Below are 20,184 nucleotides of genomic sequence, written 5' to 3' on the forward strand. Positions count from 1 at the left end.
AGGCAGTTGGGGTTAAGTGACTTGCCCAGAGTCACACAGCTAGTGTTATGTGTCTGAGGCGGGATTTGAACTCAGGTCCTCCTTACTCCAGAGCCAGTGCTCTATTCACTGTGCCACCTAGCTGCCCCTAGCTGCTAAAAATCTTGAATAGCACAAGACAGCAAGCTTGGGTTCCAGGATATTTTACTTGAGACCTTTCAGGTTGACATCAAACTGTTAATGATTGTTCTTTGGGTCTGACTGTTCTGTAGATTTTGAGTCCATACAAGTCTGCTATCAACTAGCCCACATACCACCATCTTGTACACATGAACAATCTGTACTATTGCATTTCCCTGATCCACCCATCTGATAACTTTTGTTTTTTTAAAAAAAAAAAAAAAGTTCATCTAGTATGGCTCGTCCCTGATAAAGCCAATTTAACTGTGTGAGCTTATTTTTTATTGATATCTTTTGGTTTTTTTCTTCACTTTCATTTGTCGTGAATATATCCCATCCCCCAAGTAATAAGGCATCTCTAAAGGTAGCAATGAATAAAAAAGAAAGAAAGAAAAAGGCAGTGCGTCAAAGCTGGCCACTTCCTCCTGCACCAAGTCTAACAGCAATGCAGTGTTCCACATCTCCAAGAAGGGAGGGAATACATTTTTCTCAATCCTTTTCCAGGACCAAGAAGGGTCATTGTAATTATAGCATTTCATTTGGGTGTTATTGTTGTGCTTTCCATTTACATTGTTGCGGTCATTGTGTAAAACGTGTTCTCCATTCTGCTTACTTCATTCTGCTTCAGTTCATGGCTTCCCATGCTTCTCTTCTTCATATACATTGTATCTTCTAGTGCAGTAATATTCCATTTTATTCCTATGCCAAAATTTGTTTAGCCATTCCCTAATTGATGAGCACACATTATTTACACTGCTGCTGTAAAAAAGTTATGTTGCTGGCACTTTGTGATCACCATTTCTTTTTATCAGTGTTCACTAACTGTTCCTCTAATAATAAAATAAAAAATTTTGCCAGGAATAGAAATCAAGCTCACTGGCCTATAGCTTGCAGGCTCAAATTCCAGTAATATTTGTCCTTCAGTCCTAAGGCATCTCTACCATTTTCAATGATCTTTCAAAGAACACTGTGTTTCAGCTTAGCCCTTTTTGTTCTGTTCAGTCTGATGATGATTGTCTTTGGAAGTGAAAACAGAAGTTAAATACAAGTTAAGCAGCTCTGTCTTGAGTCTTTTGTCAATTATCTTCATTCTTTCCCTGCTTTGATTTTCCTCTTTTCCCCAGTATAGCTTTTAAAAATTATATTTTTTTCCCCACAGATTTCTTTCCTCATTGATTCTGAGCGTAAACATTCTTGACACTGTTCTAACAAAACTGTTGCCATTTTTTCACAACTTAGAGCTGCTTCTTCCTTCTGTACTTGTCTTTTAAAATTTTGTTTTGATCTGTGAATTCTCTGTTCATCCACATCAGTCTCTTTAGAGAGCTGTATTTATATACCTCGTGAGAATTTTTTCTCTTTGTGTCTTCAGAATTTCCTTCTTGAAAGCTTCCCATCTCTTCTGGACTGACTTTCTCTGTGGAGTTTAATTCATAGTATCCAATTTTTCCTTTCTGTGAGACCTTTGCAATCTGCCCTTCAAAAATTAAATGTTCATGCCTAGCTTTTGTCTTCTTCTCTTAGCACAGATTCCAGTAGAAGGGACCACTTGTCCCCCAAGGTTCCCATCACTTCTATTTCAGCGGCCAGTTCCTCCCATTAGTGAGATTAGGTCCATTATAGCAGATAGTCTTGTTGATTCCTCTACTGTAGAAGGATAAAATTATTATTATTGTTATTATTTATTTTTCATTTTCAATATTTACTTCCATAAGATTTTGAGTTTCAAATTTTCTCCCCCTGTCTCGCTCTGATATAGGCTCTGCATATACATTCATGATTAAACATGTTTTCACATTAGCTGTGTTGTAAAGAAAAATTAGAACCAATGGGAAGAACCACGAGAAAGAAAAAACAAAAAAAAAAGAGAGAGAACAAATAGTATGTTTTGATCTGCATTCAGACTCCATGGTTCTTTTTCTGGATGTGGATAGCATTTTCTATCATGAGTCTTTTGGAGGGATAAAATTATTATTAAGATAAGCTAGGAAGTTATTAGCTTCTCTGCTTTTGGCGAGAAAGATCTTTCCCAGGAGACCCAGAAATTGAAGTCAATCTTTAAGCATTGATTATGAGGGGAAGTGGTAGGGGTAGAAAGAAAAGCAAAAACTAGTCATTGTTCTCAAGGAACTCACAGTCTACTGGGGGAGATAACATGAAATAATTATATGCGAACGATATATACAGGATAAATTCGGGATAGTTTTAGGGGACAGGGACTAAGATTAAAAGAAGACTGGGAAAGGCTTTTTGCTGAAGCTGTGACTTTAGCTGAGGTTTGAAGGAAGCTGGGGAAGCTTAGAGGTGGGGTTGAGGAGGGAGAGAGTACTAGGCATGGGGAACAGCCAATGCATATGTTTAGAGTCTGGACATGAAGACTCAGGTTCTAGGAACAGCAAGGAGGACCGGGCCATGGGATCAAAGAATATGTGGAAGACAGTAAGGTGTGAGAAGACTGGAGAGTCACGAAGGGATCAGATTGTGAAGGACTTTGAAATCCAAACAGGGTTTTATATCTGATCTTGGAGGGAATAAGGAACTACTGGAGATTATTGAATTGGAGGATGACATGGTCAGACTAACCAACCCTTTAGGAAGATTAATTTGACAGCTGAGTGGAGGATGAATTTGACTGGGGTGGGACTCTAGGCCAGGAGATCAACCAGCAGGCTATTGTAGTAGTGCAGGAATGAGATAACGAGGGCCTGCACCAGGGTGATGGCAGTGTTGATGGAGGGGGGGCATATATAAGAGACAGAAATGACAAGACTTGACAGGTGATAGATATGGAGTATGAAAGAGAGGGAGGAGTCAAGGATAACACGTAGTTGGGTGGTGGGTGGTGCCCTCGTTGGTAATAAGGAAGACAGGAGGAGAGGGCTTTGGGGGAAAAAATGGGTTTAGTTTGAAACGTGTTGAGTTTATGTCTCTGAAACATTTAGTTTGAGATATCCAATGGGCAGATGGAGATGTGAGACAGGTCAGGAGAGAGATTGGGGCTAGATCAATAGATCTGAGAATTATCTGTATAAGAAATGATAATTGAATCCATGACAACTGATGAGATCATCAAGTGAAATAGTATAGAGAAAGAAGAGAAAGGGCCTTGGGGGACACCAACAGTCATTGGGCATGACGTCGATGTATATCCAACAAAGGAGACTTGAGAAGGAGCAGTCCCACAGGTAGGAGAACTGGGAGAGAACAGTGTCATGAAAATCTAGAGAGAATAAAGTGTCAAGAAGAGGGTGATGGGTAGTATTAAAGACTGCAAGGAGACAATAGATAAGTCTCCTTTCACTCCTATTTCTTGCCTCTGTATTTTCTGAACTCTTCATCTCTTTCTTCTTTCTGTCCAGGCAGTCTGTAGTGTAGTCCAGTAACAATGTGTGTTGCTCCTTTATCTTCATCTACCTGGATTTTCTCACAAGTAAATCTTCTTAACACGTCATGTATTCAGCCTCCTCCCTCCACCTCCCACCTCTTTACTTATCCTATTGCTTTTAAATAAGTAACCCTCTCAGAACCATGTGTTAGTCTCACACCACCGAGTCTTAGTGATATCCCAAGGGATCAATTTTGCCTGCTTGTGCTAGGATCTCTAAGTCACCTTGATTATTAAAAATACACGGTGCATTTGTGCATTGATAACTGAGGCTTTGAGATTTCTGACCCCAGTTCTTAAATTTTGACTTTTGTGAACTTAACGGCATCTCTGCTGATGTACTTTCTTCACTGTAACTATTCTCTGTGGTGTCAGCTTGGTGGATATACATGGGTGTTTTCCTCCTTCTCTACTTTTTGTTTTAAGGCCCTTTTGATCACAATTGCAAAATTTCAGTCAAATACATTCATCCCAGCCCTTAATAGCTACCCCTCGTCCCTGGCTAAGAGTCTGTCGTTCCTGTATTTTCCAGACGTCTAAATCCCATTCTCATCCACTGTCTTCCTGACCAGCTGTTCATTTCCCAAATCATCTGTAGCTCTGGTCTTTGATCAACAGTGCTAATGAAAATACCACCTGTGCCCCCGAGGTCTGCAAATCTTTGCCCAGAATTTGATAATCTTTAGCCTTGCTTTCTAGATTCCTTCTGACGGTATTATTTGTACACACATGATTCATCAGGATTGGGTAGCAGTCATCAAGATTGACTAGTCTTGGGAGATCTCTGCCAGGCCTTGTGTTCATGATGCAGAACAGCAGACTGGAGCTCTCCTGGTGCCTCAAAGGAAGGCATCACCTGCCATTACTACTTACCTCTTTTGCCTCTGACCCTTCCAGGCTTATCTCTTACTTGCTGTGAAGTTGGAAATGTAAACTTTCTGACTTTATTCTCCCAAATTACGGTCTTGTCAGTGCTCTTGAGATAATGGCAGCAAGTCAAACAGCTGCAATTTTAAGGCTATAGGTGTTTCAGAAGGGCTTCAATGGCATGCTTAATTTACAGCAAAACTACAAAAAAATTATGAAGAATTGTCATGGGAAACATAGTAATTGGTCATAAAACAGAGATTCAGTAAAATTCTAAGAATTTAGCTTCCTCTCTTTTAAAATTTGGTAAATAGTTTAGTCTGTCCCCCTCTCTCCCAGGCTTTTCTGAATATTTCAATCCAAGAATTCAGGTCAGAGAGTGTTTATTGAGTTTTACTTGCTGTGTGCAAGGCATGGTGCTCCATGCTTATAATATTAAGGCTAGACAAAACCAGTCCGTGCCCAAAAGAAATGTATATGGGCGGCAGGGGGCATTGCATAAACTTGAAAAGGGGAATCCAGCATGCATGTAGATAAGTAAATATATGATCATTTGAGAAGAAGAGCACTGACACCACAGGGGAACAGAAGCACAGAGGCTTGTCCTCTGGGAGCCACCTACCCCCCCCTTCCCATGGGGGGACGCAATGTGTCCGCAGCAAAGGCGAGTCTAAGACACAATGCAATGGGACAAGCTGGAATAACATGGATGCTAATGACGTTATTCATAAGGAAATGCATTCTTTTAGTCTTTGTTCATCATCTCATCTTCCGAAGGCTGGTCCCTCACCTGGAGAGCAGCTGTTACCAGTTGCTTAGAGGGCTCCCCCTTCAGTGCACTTATTTTTTCTCCTTGTTACTGTGCTGATACAGGTGTTTGTGTGTGCAGGTGTGCACATGCACTAGGGCCTTTTTCTATAGTAAATTCACTGGTCACAGACTGATTAATGCTTGGTACCAAACCTCAAAGGTTGTTGGTAAGCATTTGCAAGCAGGGCCAGGACTTTTCGTCACAACAGGGACACCAAATCAAAGCTTCATTCTCTTCTGTTCTGTGCTTCTTTCCAGGCCTGTGTCCATCATGGATTTATGTCTTCTCACCATAAATGGCCTGCTTCCCCTTGTCCTGTTTCTGGAAGGCATAGTGCAGGGTTAAAGAAGCAGGTGGTTGAGGGGCCAGTGATTTGCTTGTAAGAAGGAGTTAAACAATTTCCTTCTTGAAAGTTTTCCTTAATAGGATGAAACGATATTCTTTCACCATTCTGAATAAACCAAGTTTTCTTCACCTGTAACGAGCCAGGCATGAGGCTCCTGGACATGGCGGGCTTCCTCAGGAGCTAAGAAGAGGGTTCCTTAAAGAAGGGTTTGTCCAGCAAGAAGCAAACTGAAGATACTCATTTGGGGAGGTGCCTCTGGCAGGAATGGGACATTCCTGTGCTAGTTTCCTTAGCTTAACTTTGAGTGGGGATGAGGTAATGTGGTGGGCTTGAATCCTGCCTCAGGCACTTAATTAACTGTGTAAGTCACTCAATCTCTCTCCCTCAGTTTCCTTATCTATAAAATGGGGATATTATCTTCCTTATCCCTGGATATCTTATCTCCCACGGTTATTATGAGGATTAAATAAGATTTGTTAAGTGCTTTGCAAACTTTATTTTATTTTGGCTAGGGGATGTGGTTAAGTGACTTGCCCAGGTTCACACAGCTATTAAGTGTCAAGTGTCTGAGGCCAAATTTGAACTCAGGTCTTCAAGACTGACTTCAAGGCTGGTGGTCTATCCACTGCGCCACCTAGCTGCCCCTGCAAACTTTAATGCATTGTAGAAAGGTTAGCTATTATTATTATTGAATGATGAAGATGATGTTTTGTAGCATCTGTGACTTGATTCTTTTAAAATCACTAAGCCAGCATTTCACTTAACAGGATTTGAGGAGCTCCAAATCCACCTTATCTCTTGAAAGAATATATAGGACTAGAGAAAGTCTAGGTCAGGATATAGGAAAATGGGTGGAGAATGCTAAGGATTTAAAAGATCTAAAAGGCAAGGAGCAACTCCCCCTCTTTTTGGTTGGGGACCAAAAGACTGGTCGCCACAGAATATTGAGAGGCTGGAGAGATTTCTTAGCTTCACTGGCTATGAGGAATGACAGGTAGGAGAGCATAAATAAGCCTAGTGAGAAATGATCCCGGATGGGGGAGAATTTACACATCACCTCTCTAGAAAACTTCATCTTTCTAAGTTAGAATGGGAGAACATTGGTCACATCTGTCGATGCCTGGCCTTTTTTTTTTTATTAGGTGCTATTTTGACATATGAGCTACTTTAGAATGATATTATATAAAGAAAAACTGTTCTCTCTGACTCTGAAGCCAGATCCTCCAGAACTTGGGTACGCGTGCAGCATAGAGGAAAGAACAGTGACAGGAGCTGGGAGATTCAAATCCTAGTCCCAACTCTGTTTCAAACTCACTATGACTTTGGTAAAGTCACTCCACCTAACTCTTCCTCAGTTTCCTCTTATGTAAAATGAGGAAATTGGACTAATGTATTACTAAGGCCCTTTCATATCTGAAAAAATTCTCTGAATCCTGGAGCCAAATCTGGGTTCCAGTTTCAGCTCTGACCTTTACCTTATGGTGTGACCATGGGCAAGTTTTCTAACCTCTCCACACCTCAGTTTTGTCATCTGTAAATGGGCATGATAGTCTCTCCATGTGTTTCCACACCGGATCAAGTTTTATGTTAGAATCAAATGAGAGAATGGATGTGAAGGCACTTCTTAGGCCGTGTTTTGTGTGCTTAGGGCTTTGTTCTTCTTCCACTACATAAAGCAATTTCTTATCCAAAGGAAGATGCAAACTAGATTTTTCTGAGTGCCCTGAAACACAAATTAGCTATTGGAATTAAGGATTCACGCCCCCAGCACCCCGCCATATAGCCTGTCTTTATTTGTCTTTCTAGCTACTACAGTTTGATTTGAACCAGTTGGAACTGAAACTTTAATCAGTTTCCTGCCCTCTGGTGTAAAACTTTTCTTTTTTGGTTTTTAACAACAGTGATAAATTAGAGACAGTGGACTCCCCAGGTAGAGGTTTGAGTCCTGCTCAGTGATTGGCCACTCATAGGAAGAGCTGCATCTGTACATCACACAGAAATATCCTGATTATCCTGATTTATTTGGTGCTTGTCTGCTAGTGGTATGAGCTGGACTCTGTACAAATCAAGTGTCTGCCCTCGAAGGACTTAGTACAAAAGAGTCACACACCTCTTAACATCGCCTTTCTGGTAGCACTGACAGCTCTGTAGGGCCACTTCAGAAATCTAGCTATCTTATCATCCTCCTTTGACTGTTGCTAGTTCTTGGTTACTAGGAGGCAGCATTTCGGTGATACTGTAGCCAATGTACTTTAAGTACTTTTTGTATTTTGATATAAGAAAAAGTACAACTGCATTCTGTTTTCTCATGGGGCACTGGGGATAGAGGTGGTGAGTAGAGGGGCCAAAGTTGATTTTGGACATATCTGGGTACGTATGTTTGTGATTCTTTTTAAGTGGATTAAGGGCTGGATTGTAATGTCTTCCAGGCCAGAGAAGAAGACAAGAACCAGGATGGGAAAATGGATGTGTTACATTTCAGATTGGAGCTTCCACTGAAGCCTACTGAGCATGTCCTTGGGGTCCAGCTTATTCTGACCTTTTCTTACCAGCTGACTGTAAGTGACTTTCAAGCCTTGGCCTCGGGGAGGGAGGGGTGAGTCTTAGGGAATCCCATCCCTGCTGCATTTCCTACTTCAGCCCCACCCTCTGTAGAGCAGAGAAAAAAAAAGTCTGTGGTTGGAGGGACCAGGGCCTCTTTCCGCCTTTTACTAGAACCTTGGCTGTTCTGAGCTTCTTTTCTGGTCTAGTTTGGGCTTTAATGAACTTGTCCCATTTGGTTCTGTAGATCAGACCTTCTTAAACTATGGGTCAGGACCCCATATGGGCAACAATAAAAAGTTTCTGAATGCACAATGACCAAAAATTAATTAAGAATCCAATGCGTAATGAATCCAAGGTGTTTCTAGCAGTGCTGGCCCGTGTTGCATTCATTGCGCAACTTCACTGCAGCCCTGCTTCTGAACACGCAGCACGCGCACTTTGCACTGCGTGTGCCCTCAAGACACACAATGGCTAACAAACCCTACCAAAAAAAAGGTTTAAGAAGCCCTGCCGGATCATCTGAGCTGGGAACATTCATTGGCCAAGTGCTTCTGTAGGAAGAGGAACAGAGCAGCCAGTGGTCACTGGCTTCTAGAACTCGAGCCCTTGAAGATTCGGCCACGGCTTAGTTGTCTCTCATAAATCGTTCTTTCAGAGGATGTCAAGATTTGTGATGCAGAGCATGGCTTTTCTCCAGTCATCCTTCCCTATCCCAGGTGCCCAAGTATGTGTCAATGGAGACCTGAGGCTGCAACAGAGGCAGCCTTTGAAATATCGTGGGCTAGATAACAGATACAATGTAAGCGCTTTCTCTTTCTTTCTGAGTTCTGCTGTCTTTGTTAGTTACTGTTTACTGAGAAAATGAATGTTGCAGATATTTTCCTTTGGGCGACAGGGGGCAGCCTGGAATACTCACCAGCAATTGCAGTGTATAGTATGAATAGACAAGGGGGTAGAGGGGTGCAGCAGGACACGTGTGCACTACCGTAAAAGCTGGATGCATTCAGAGTGATGCTGAAATGTTGAAGAGAAATTATAGCTAATGAAGGTCAGGAAGGACAAGTGTAGGGAGACTTATTTAGGCACCTCAAGCCAGGCAGCAGTGACACTGGATGTGGAGAAACTCGAGGTCATTGTGGACCACAAGCTGAATATGGGTAAACAGCATCTAATCATAGTTTTTAAAAGCTAAGTTGGTCCAGACTATATATCGCAGGACTGACTGTAACATGACATGGCAGTGAAGTCAAGTGATCCTTTCCCCAGCATGATCCTCAGCATGATATTGTCTGCCTGTGGAAGACAGTGTAGCACAGTGGGGAGAGCATTGGCCTGGGCATCAACAGACCCGCCTTCCAATCTTGTTCTGCCCCTGGCTGCTTGTGTAACCTTGGGCAAGTGTTATCTAACATCTAGCCTGCAAGGGTTTTTTAAATTTGCATTTACCTTTAGCAGAATACAATTTTCCAGTTTGAAAATAGGAAAAAGCAAATACTCCCACGGGTATTCTAAGCAACAATGTCTCATGGCTGCCTCAGCTTCCCTGAAAATGAAGCCCTTCCCCTTCCCCACCCTTTGTGTGCTCTGGGCCCTGGAGGGGGTTGGTCAATGAGGTGTTACAGGTACTGGCTGGAGGAGGGCAGCGTGTACACTCAGCCTGAAAACAATTCTGGGACGTGGGATGGGGGAACCCTCCCATGGGGAGAGAGACAGCCTCATAAACTGTGCAAGGCCTGTTCCAGACCCAGTCACCAGCACTGTGGACTGCACATTCTGAATCTTTAAAATGAGGGGATTAGACTAGATACTTTTTGAGGTCCTTGCCAGCTCAGAAATTCTATGTTCAATTATTAGAAAGTTTTGACCTTTTCATTTTAAAGGTGATATGAAGAAATTGGGAAGTGTCCAGGAAAGAGCAAGAAAAATGAGAAGGATCTGGGAAATAAATATATTAAGAAAAGTTAAGGAATTGATTTTGTTTAGAGAGGCATTACAAGGGGCAGCTAGATGGTGCAGTAAATAGAGCACCGGCCCTGGAGTCAGGAGACCTGAGTTCAAATCCAGTCTCAGACTAGACACTTGACACTTACCAGCTGTGTGACCCTGGGCGAGTCACTTAACCCCGATTACCTCACCCTTCCCCCCTCCAAAAAAATAAGAAAAGATAGAGAGGCATTACAAGAAGTGAGATGGATCAGTGGGTAGGTTACTGAGGTTGGGTTCAGAAAAACTTGACCTTCTCTCCTACCTTACTCATTTTCTAGCCTGGGCAAGGCACCCTCTTGGGCCTCACTTTCCCTCTCTGTAAAAAGACAGAATTGGACTTGTTGATTTCTAAGACTCCTTGCAGCTAAAATCTGTTATCCCGTGATTTAAAGTAGATCAGTAGAGCAGCCGATCAGTTTTTTTCTTGTCTCAGGAAAGAAAAGACTGAAAGAAAGGGGGTGTAAGCGATAGTAAGAGTTCATTTAAACGAAAAACTTCTTGACGGTAAGCGTAATTAAACTCTCTAGTAGGCCATGATGGGCCAGTGTAGAATCTCCATCATTGGAGGCCTTCCAAAATAGGGTGGCCAGACACGTGTTGTGAGAGAGTGTATATGACTCCCGACCCCTTTCAGTTCAAGGGTTTCATGTTTCTTCCAGAATGAAGAGACCTCAGTCAGGGAGTTTTGGCTTTCTAGCTAGATTTCATCCTTAGAATATGCAATAAGAATGAAGAGAAAGAAAGTCCTCAGCCTACCACAAAGAATGAGCTGTATATTAGACATCATTGTTTCATACCAACCAGGAGCCACTCTCTGTCACTTAAAGCCTAGAGAAGGAGAAGGGAAAAGGGGAGAAGGTTGGGGACAAAGATTGGCACTCATATTTACATCACCCGTTGTATCACAGGTATCAGTGATCAATGGGACAAGCATTTTTGCAAGTGACTATAGATTCAAGAAAATTGTTGCTGCATACCATGAAAGGAATGGTGAGTCATGAGTGTCGTTCCAGGGTTTTGGAAAGGGGTGGCACCCTTCAAAGGGGTTTGTTCACAGGTCAAGAGGAAAATGACTGTATGGATTCTGGTAGAGATGAGTGTAGGGCAGCTGGAGGGGGCAGGCCCAGAGATCACAAACCAGGCACTTGTTTTCCTCCCCTTTCTCTTCTTCCTAGCCTGATCTCTGAGTTGTCACCGCAGCTCCACGATCAATGGTTCACTTGGGTTCATGATCATAAGTCCCTGTGTCTATTTGATTACTCCCTTTAAATGTTTTTATTCATTTAGCAAGCAGTTCTCTGCCACCTGCTATGTTCGAGGCACTGGGTTAGATAGAGAGAATGATATAAAGTGAGTTGGATGTATTTCCTGTTCTGAAGGTGTTTAGTCAGTCAGTTAATCAGCATTTATTAAGTACCTACACTGTGCTAAACACTTGGGGTACAAAGAAAGGCAAAAAAAACCCCAGAAACCAAACCAGTTCCTGCCCTTTGGGAACTTACATTTTAGTAGAGGAAACAGTATGTAAAAATAACTGTGTGTGTGTGTGTGTGTGTGTGTGTGTGTGTATAGTTATATATACATATATTGATACAGATATTTATGTATGTGTATATATTTATACATTTGTAGATACACGTATATAGTATAAACAGAGAAAATAAAAGGCGATCTGAAAAGAGAGGGCACTTACCAGCTGAGGGGCCTGGCCGACAGAAGAAGATGGGATTTGAGCTGAGCCTTAAAGGAAGCCAAGGGAACAGGCATGGGTCAAGAGGAAGAGCACTGCAGGCATGAGGAAGGGCCTAGGCAAATGCTCGGGATGGGGAGGTAAAAGATAGGCATGAAAAGCAGCAGGGAGGCAGTGCTGCTGAACTGCCGAGTGTGTGGAGAGGAGCAGAGGATGAAATGATGAGAAAGCCAAGAAAGAGTCGGGTGGGGAAGGGCTCCAGGCAAGTCTACAACTGGAAGACAAGGCCACAGTGTTTTGAGTACATGAGAAAGTAATGTGAGGTTGCCGTCCATTGGCACCATGTGTATCTCGGATGTGTTTGCCTTTCTTGGTATTCCCGGTACTTTGCACATGTAGTAGGGGCTTAATACATGCTGCTTGACTTACTGACTGACTGATAAAACACTGCAGGAGTTCAAAAGAGGGACACATCATTTTGGGAGTATCAGGAAAGACTTCAAGGAGGAACTGGTGAACGTCCTCTTGAAGGATGGATAAGATTTCCACAGATAAAGTTCAGGGGTTTTGGTTCTAAGCACAGGGAACAGCAGGAGAGGGAAAATCAAGGGATGTAATTAGGGAGAGGTACATAATCCAATTTGGCAGGAATATATATATGTAGAGTATGTGGAGGGGAATCGTGTAAGCAAAGGCTGGAGAGATTGGCCGCAGCCAGCTCGTAGAGGGCCTCGGATCCCAGGGGATGGCGTCTGGCCTCTGTTGGATAGGCAGTGAGGGGCAATGGGAGGCTTTTGATCAGGGGTGTGTGATGTGTGCTGGGCTGTGTATGAGGAAGCTTTCACATAGTGGGCACCTAATTAAGTGTATTGAATAAAAGCGAGGGGAGAGATGGGAGGCTATTGAAGTAATCTAAGTAAGGTAATGAGGTCCTGAACTAGGGCGATATCAAACAGGAAGGGAAAAGAGGGAACGGCCATGAAATATTGTATCGAGGTAGACTAAACAGGCTGTGAGGGTTGCTTGGATCAGAGAGGGAAGGGAGGGAGGAGCAGATGAAGACCAGGGAGAGATCAGGCAGGCTCAAGTGACGAGGAGAGACTGGGAGGGCCAGCACAGGAGGGCGGAAATTGAGGAGGAGCCATACATTGTGGAGGTGGGCAGTGGGAATCAAGACTTCAGTTTGGTTTTATAGGTATGGTGGACCTTGAGCATTCTGAATGCTCCTAGAACTTTTATATGAAATAAAGGAAATAGGATCTGCTCTTTGTATTTCACAGATGGATAAAGGGAGCATAAGATACTCACTTAGGATCTTCTAGCATTAATAGCACAAATGGAATAATGTAAAGCCTCTCCACTATGGCAGGACTTCAAGATGTTGTCATTTGTTAAAGAGGATGGGCTTGTGGGACCATTCCTTTTTGTTTAGCTCAGCATATGGAGCCTTACTGAGGGGCTGATGTTTTTTCCAGTGGTGTTTCTGCTGTTACCATAGCTTCCAGACACAGCAAGCACTATACCCAGACATGGAGTGAGTCCTCTATGAGAACAGATTTGGGCTTTGGGGGATATTCCATTTTAAAAGATGTCTTCCTGGTTTCATTGCAGTAACCACGTTCTTGGCTGATCCCAACCCTATTTGGCTGGTGGGAAGGGCTGCAGAAGCACCATTTATAGTTAATGCTGTCATTCGATATCCTGTCGAGGTCATTTCATATCCTTTCATGGTTACCTGATGAGATAACAGTGGTCAGCAGTGGCCATGACTTTCTATTTTGCTAATAAAGGAAAGGAAGAATACCTAAGTTATGTTAAGTGGGGGCAGATGCTCAAAATGATGGAATCCTGTTGAGCTGCATGTTTTTATAGTCCCACTAAAATAACTTGGTTTCTACCAACTTTTCCCTAAGGGGGGGAAAAAAAACTTAATTTCCTCATTTTTTCCCCCTTAGCAGTTAGTTTTTCAGGCCGGAATCATCCATATTTATATCTTGACCATCCCTGTCTTACCCTTTTAAATAAGGATATTTGAAGCATTTTGGCTATTTCCTGTTGGAACAAAGCCTTCGCTCTCTGTTATTGATGCGTGACATTTGGTGGTTCCTTAACAGTTAGTACCTATATGCCGGGTTTCTGGGAGACAATCAAGTTTGCCTGGATCCAGTACCTCAGTATTCTGCTTGTCTTCCTTTGGATATTTGAAAAAATCAAGATGTTTGTGTTTCAGAACCAAGTGGTGACCACAGTCCCTGTGAGATCAATGACCCTAGTAGAAAATTATAAGGAGCACTCATCTTAAGAAGCACCCCCTCTAAAAATGACTGGGCACAGCCATGCCTACCTCACTGTGAGCTTTAGAAAACTGTCTGTGCATGGCCCCTTTTTGGGAAGGAGCCCTACCACCATTTTATAGTAGTCACAAATATGAGGAAGAACCCAATGACATACCACTTTTGATATCTTGGAAAAGTGTTCCGTTTTTGATGACCCCAAGATCTTTCTTCTTTGGATCTGGAGGCCACACATTATGCATTTTTCCCTGTCCCAAACCGTTTCTCACCATACGGCTGTCCTATGATAGGCATGCTAATCATCAACACTCATTTTCTCATATACATTTGCCATTTAGAACTTTAACTAGAAGTAGGTGTCTGTATGTAAGAGATTTGGCGACAGGAATGGCACCTACCTGCCCTTGGTTCAGCAAGCAACAAAGTGCCTCTTATCGGCTAGTCTGACTACACTTTTATTCATGTCCTCTTCTGTTCACTGTTCTGTCTCTCTCTGAAACTTGGGATTGAAGACAGATACTTCAGCCCATCCTATGCCGAATCCATAAGGTGTTGCTGTGGGGACTAGTATTGTAACGACTGCTGCTTTTCTTTCCAGCTGATAATACAGCTTGCATACTGACTGACCACCACCCATCTCCTCTGGCCTTCCGTGAGAGGGTCTGATCTCAATTCAATGTAATGAAACATTTATCAAGGGCTTACTCAGCACAAGGCACAATACAGCACGGCCCTTGCTTTCAGGGAACTTGATATAACTGGAGAAGGACAAGTACACAAATAACTCTGATTCCAGTGAGAATATGATAAGTGCATAGGAGAAGTCCAGGCAACGTGCTAGGAGAAATTGGAGGAGGCAGAGAGAAGGGAAGCTTCCCTGAAGAAGACAGATTCTGAGTTGGGCCTGGAAGGAAGAGGGTCTTAGAGGTGTGGGATTTCAGGGGGATCTTGAGAGCACAGACCGGGACACAGAATAGGACAGAACAGCATAATAGAGTGGAAGGAGGGCTGGGTGGGAGTCAAAGACCTGGGTTCAAATCTAGACTTGACTAATCACTTAAGCTCTCTGTGCCTCAGTTTCCTCACTGATAAATGTGTCTCTGAGGAGAAAGTTGGACAGATGATCTCTAAGGTACCTTTCAGTTGTAAATTTTTGATCCTGTGAACCTCAGTCAAGGAGAAGCTTTTACCAGATGCAGGCGCTCTCTGGAATGTAGATTCTGCTTCTCAGTGATACAGTAAAAGACAGAAGAGTCATTGTTGTCAGCTCTGGTTGCCCATTGCTCAATGACGAGAAAAAAACGAACCTTCCCTGCAACATGTTGGCATGGGAACAGACAAGGAGGGAGACTGGGATATTGGACTGGCTGCTGCCCAGTCATCCTGAAGAGAACAGACAGACGCTTTGAAGGGTAAAGGAGTTTGCCTTGTGGCATTGACGAGATGTTTGGAGCTAGAAAGATGTCCTCCACTTGTAATCGATGCCCCCACTGTTCCCTGAGGCGCCTGCTTCGATGTGCTGCCTGTTCAACGCTTGACACTTTATGGGAAAGACTAAGGGCTCTCGTTTCAGAAGCCCATTTCTTCAGGATTCTGACCTGGCCAAGATGGCAGTCTGGGAAAACAAAGCTGTTTCCATTCATTCAAGCACAGAAACGCCTGGAAATTTGTTCTTTTCTTCCTTCTTTTAACATTTAGGAATGTAAAAATGCCTGAATAGATTTTCTTCACATACAATCTAAAAATAACTTCTGGGATTCAAACCAAATAAGAAAAAAAGGCAGTAAGACATTGGGAGAGGAAGGGGAGAGGAGGGGTGATGGTATTATGAACCTTACTTAAAATTTTGTTAAATACATTTAATGCAAAATTTGTATGTATGAAGAACTATGTGAAAATTCCTTAATTTTGTATCTTTATGATTAAAATGTTCAAAATATACATGTCAGGACTTGTGGAATATTTTTTTTTCTGCAGTCTTAAGTTCTGTGTAAACTTCCTTTGTTAAGGCATTCATTTCTCAGAGCCCATGGAGCTCATGCATTGGCTGTGTAGCGAGTCAGTCAGGTACAACCCCAAACAAACATGGGAGTTTTCAGCTAACTCCACTTGATGGCCTGTTCTAGCCACAGTCTGGAAAATTACAACTTTGTTTTGGAAGCATTCATTATTTAAAGACAGGAAGAACTCTGGTTCTGAAACATGGTAGACTTAGGGAGCTGAGAGGGGGGAAAATTAAATTGACCTCAGAAACTGTGTCTCCACAGATTTAAGGCCGTTGCTTGATAATCTAGGAAAAACTAAACCAACCAACCTGATTTTGTTTAAATTACCTCCCCAATTCAGAGGCATAGGTTCTGATCTAATTTACCTGAGTAGTTGCCTTCTTCTTAAGGCATATTAAGCACTTTCTGGTTACAAAGTACTTTACATACTTTATTTCATTTGTCCTTCACAACATCCTTTGTAAGGTAGGTAGTATAAACATGAACCCCTCTATTTTCAGGCTAGGGGAAGTGTCTTGCCCTAGTCATAACCCAGTCAGTAGTGCACTGGGTGGGATCCCAGTGTCTGCATCTCTGGCTCTTCCACTAATTATAGCATACTGCCTTCAACTTAGGCTGTGGCAGAGTCCTAAAAGTAGCATTCGGAGAGGAAGTGATTTCTTCTTACAAGAAACTCAAATTCTGCATCCTAGTAAGGTAGGGGAGGCTTGCCCTTTTATTCACAGGGAAAGGAATTTCCTTTATTGCACCAAATGCAAGGATGCATTTGGCACCAAGTTGCACTAAGCATTGTGCTAAGAAATGTGGGGAGGTAAGTGTGCCAAGACACAGTTCTTGGCACACTTGGAGCATGCGCCAGAGTGAGAGGTCAGTGACCTGAGCTGACTCCTTCAGCGGGAGCCAAAGCACCCAGGTACTCGGTAGCCTCCTTCATCCTTCTTGGCCCCGGCTAGCCTTGTTCTCCCAGGAGATACCTTTTGGGGACCAATCATGTTCGGTTTCCTGTTTTGTTTTACCTAATTTTTTCCCTGGAGAAATGAGGGAAGAGGCCTGCACAGAGTGAAGGGGGTGGGGGGTGGGGGGCTGGCAATGGAAATCACAAACAAGATATTTTTTTTTTCTTGACCCATTTGTTTTGTTTTGAAGTCTGGATTTGGATTTGGAAGGTAGCTCGTTATTCCAGGTCACCTTGGCTCAGGGCTTTGCAGTGACTGCTTTGGGTTCCTATTTCATTCACAAGGGCCTTTTGTGCTCTCCGGCTGACTTCATAACCTTTCCACAGCTCTCCCTTGCCTTGCTTAGTCCAAGGTGTGGTGTCGGGGTGATCACGCTCCCCCATACCCACCTGGTTCTCCCGGAGAATGGTAAAAGAGAACAATCCCTTTCACGTAATAGGCACTCAGTCTACTTGATGAATGAATGGAGAAGTGTCTAGAACCGGGAGGTGGCCTATTGAGCAATGCATTTGGTCTGAAAGACCTGGATTCAAATACTGCCAGTGCCAACAGAGGCAAGTGACTTAAATCTTTCTGTGTCTCAATTTCCTTATTTGTAAAATGAGGTGATTGCTAGCTCTAAAGTCCTGTGCTCCCGTCCCCGGGGGCACAGAATGTCGAAGGAGGAATGGGATTTCAGAACAATATCCAGGCCAACTCCCCCGTTTTACTGACAGAGGGTAACTGAATAGCAGAATTAGTCTAGAACGCATCTCTGGTTTTCAGTGAGGCAGCTCTACTGCACAGTGAATGGGAAGAAAGAAGTCCCAGATGACTCTCGTCCCCCTCTTCCTATTCTAGGAGAGGCCAAAAGCCTTGGATTTTGGTCCAGAAGGTCGGGCTCTGCTGTTTGCTGCAGTAGCCAAATCACTTTTCCTCTCTCGGCCTCAGTTTCTTCAAATACACAAATTTGGGCTGGGTGACCGCTAAAGTCCAGCATTGCCGTTCCTGGATCCTAAGAAGAGGGAGGTGGGCAGTCTACATTGTAGGGCAGAACAGCGCGTCGGCGCCCTCCTCCCCTCCCTGCCCGGGCTTGAGTACCACCCCCACCTCGCAGCGGGGAGCGGGGAGCGGGGAGCGGGGAGGGGTTCGGGCTTCCCTTCCCTCCTGCCCCCCTCCTCTCCCGGCCGGTCCTGCGGCCACGTCTGAAAACCACTCATTGTGGTAGCTCCGCAGCAGAGAAGGCGCCACGGCCCCCGGACGGGAGGGCAGGGCAGAGCAGAGCGGTGCAGCCCGGGGCTCGGGGCACCGCGAGCTGAAAGCAGGTATGGTGGGACCAGGCGGGCAGTGGAGGGGGGGGTCCTTCAGTCCTGGGGATAGGGGGCTGGGGGCGGAGGCGTCTCCCGGTACCGAGCACCCAGCACTCACCCAGCAAGAGCGGCAGCCTCCTTCCCCCAGGCGGCAGGGGCGGGGTTCTTTCGGCTCCCCGGGATCCCGCTGCGTCCCAGAATGCTGTCACCCTTCTTCCAGATTCAGTTCACTACGTATTAAGTGCCAGTCTCCAGCACCCTCATGTACCTGTTCCCCTGGATGCCTCTTCCTTCTCTCGACAGTCCCAGGACAGCCTCTTCTTATGTCTTTCGGCACCTCGCCCTCCTCACTTTACCCCCCCATAGTCCCAAGATCGCTTCTCTTCTTGTGCTTCTGGGATCTTCTGATGTCTCTTTCTGCTCCCCACTAAGTGCCAGGAGCTGTTTCCTCCATGGGCACCCAGGGTCATTTATTTCACTTCTCTCCTTGCTCCTCTTCATTCTCTAGACCTCCTCATTCCCTGTTCCACTAAGATCCTCTCCCTTCTCCCTGAATCCCCTCTGTCCCTAAGCTCTGGAGTTCTCACTTCTCGCCATACCTGGAGAATGCCCCAGTCTTTCCCTCCTAACCCCTTGTTCCTGGGATCCTTTTATCCTGGCCTCAGATGACAGGGCAGTGCCTTTGGACATCCTTGACTGAGGGGGAACGGGCAGACCCTGGGATGAGGTGAAGTGGGTAGCCATTCCGTAGCTATTTAAGAGCTGCCAATTTGGTGGATACGTAAAAGGAGAATTCTAGTATTTAACGACAGGACCCGCCACTGCCTTCTGGTTCTTAGAATTATAGAAGCATAGGGTGTTAGAACTGGCTTCCAAGTCAGTAGTTGAGTGCCTACTCTGAATCACACACTGGAAATACGAAGACAAATTACAGGAGTTATTTGCCCATGAGGACTTTACTTTCTACCGAAAGGAATCTTGGAAATCATTTACTACATCCCCATCATTTTACAGGTAGGAAAACTGAACCCCAGGAAAATGAGGTGAGTTTCTTCCCTGCCACCCTTCCCTCCCCCCAACACACTGCTAGTTAGTGGTATATACAGGACAAGAATCCAGGTCTGAGCCTATAAGAATAGGAGCTCTGTGCTAGGCACAGCTGGCAAGTCAGTGCAGAACCTTGTGAACTAGGAAAGGCATCTCCTTTAGAAGCCAGGATCCCTTTCCCACCAGCCTTTTGTGTGTGAGCTCATTCATAACTGGCACAAGGAGAGTGGGAATATCTGTGTAGGGGCCCCACTGCTCTATGTAGAAACGAGGAACTGGCCTGAACTGGTCAGGTTGCTAGGAGGGCAAATCACAGATGAGAACTAGCTCCAAGACTAGGCCAATTAGATTCCATCTAAGAGTATAACTGAGGCTGTTCCTATTTATACTATCTAGTAACAGTCTCCCCCCCCCCCAATCCCAAAGCAGGACGAGACTGTAACTTCTCCCTGGGCATGTTACATAGAGCCTAGGGACAGCCTAAGCTGTCACTAATGACAGAGAAGGTTGGTTTTCCCTCTTCTTGGGGCCATCTGGATGCCCAGAACTGAATACTGGTGCATTGTGCTGTATGCAAGTCCCATGTACTCTGTCTTTAGTTTGAAGCAGTGATATACATGGTAAGCACTTTCTCCCAGGTTGCTATGTTGGATGAGGAGAATCAACCCAGGAAGTGTGGAGTTAGACAGGAGAGAGCTCAAGAATTGTGGTCCTGGGAGGCTTATCAGTTCCTGAGAAAAGCTTACCTTGGGAGCTGTGTCATACAGAGCAGAGAGGATTGTGGATGCTTAAAAGAGCCTTTCT

At 44.2% G+C, this 20,184-nt stretch overlaps 2 protein-coding genes across 2 annotated transcripts in view; both read left to right on the top strand.

Annotated features, from left to right (window-relative positions):
- TMEM231 (transmembrane protein 231) overlaps positions 1-15,991 on the top strand; it is a 25,129-nt gene extending 9,138 nt beyond the window's left edge. The window contains exons 3-7 of the mRNA XM_027843262.1: positions 7,998-8,126; positions 8,768-8,911; positions 11,007-11,088; positions 13,400-13,505; positions 13,910-15,991. Of these exons, the coding sequence (XP_027699063.1) occupies positions 7,998-8,126; positions 8,768-8,911; positions 11,007-11,088; positions 13,400-13,505; positions 13,910-14,090 (642 nt within the window). The 3' untranslated portion in view covers positions 14,091-15,991. The remainder of the gene's footprint in view (positions 1-7,997; positions 8,127-8,767; positions 8,912-11,006; positions 11,089-13,399; positions 13,506-13,909) is intronic.
- A 2,333-nt stretch (positions 15,992-18,324) lies between these two features.
- CHST6 (carbohydrate sulfotransferase 6) overlaps positions 18,325-20,184 on the top strand; it is a 9,586-nt gene continuing 7,726 nt past the window's right edge. Inside the window, exon 1 of the mRNA XM_027843258.1 lies at positions 18,325-18,348. The gene's annotated coding sequence lies outside the window, so the exon portion shown is untranslated. The remainder of the gene's footprint in view (positions 18,349-20,184) is intronic.

The sequence above is a fragment of the Vombatus ursinus genome, unplaced genomic scaffold (assembly GCF_900497805.2).
Source record: "Vombatus ursinus unplaced genomic scaffold, bare-nosed wombat genome assembly UNPS02014900.1, whole genome shotgun sequence".
In the NCBI taxonomy this organism is placed as follows: Eukaryota; Metazoa; Chordata; class Mammalia; order Diprotodontia; family Vombatidae; genus Vombatus; species Vombatus ursinus.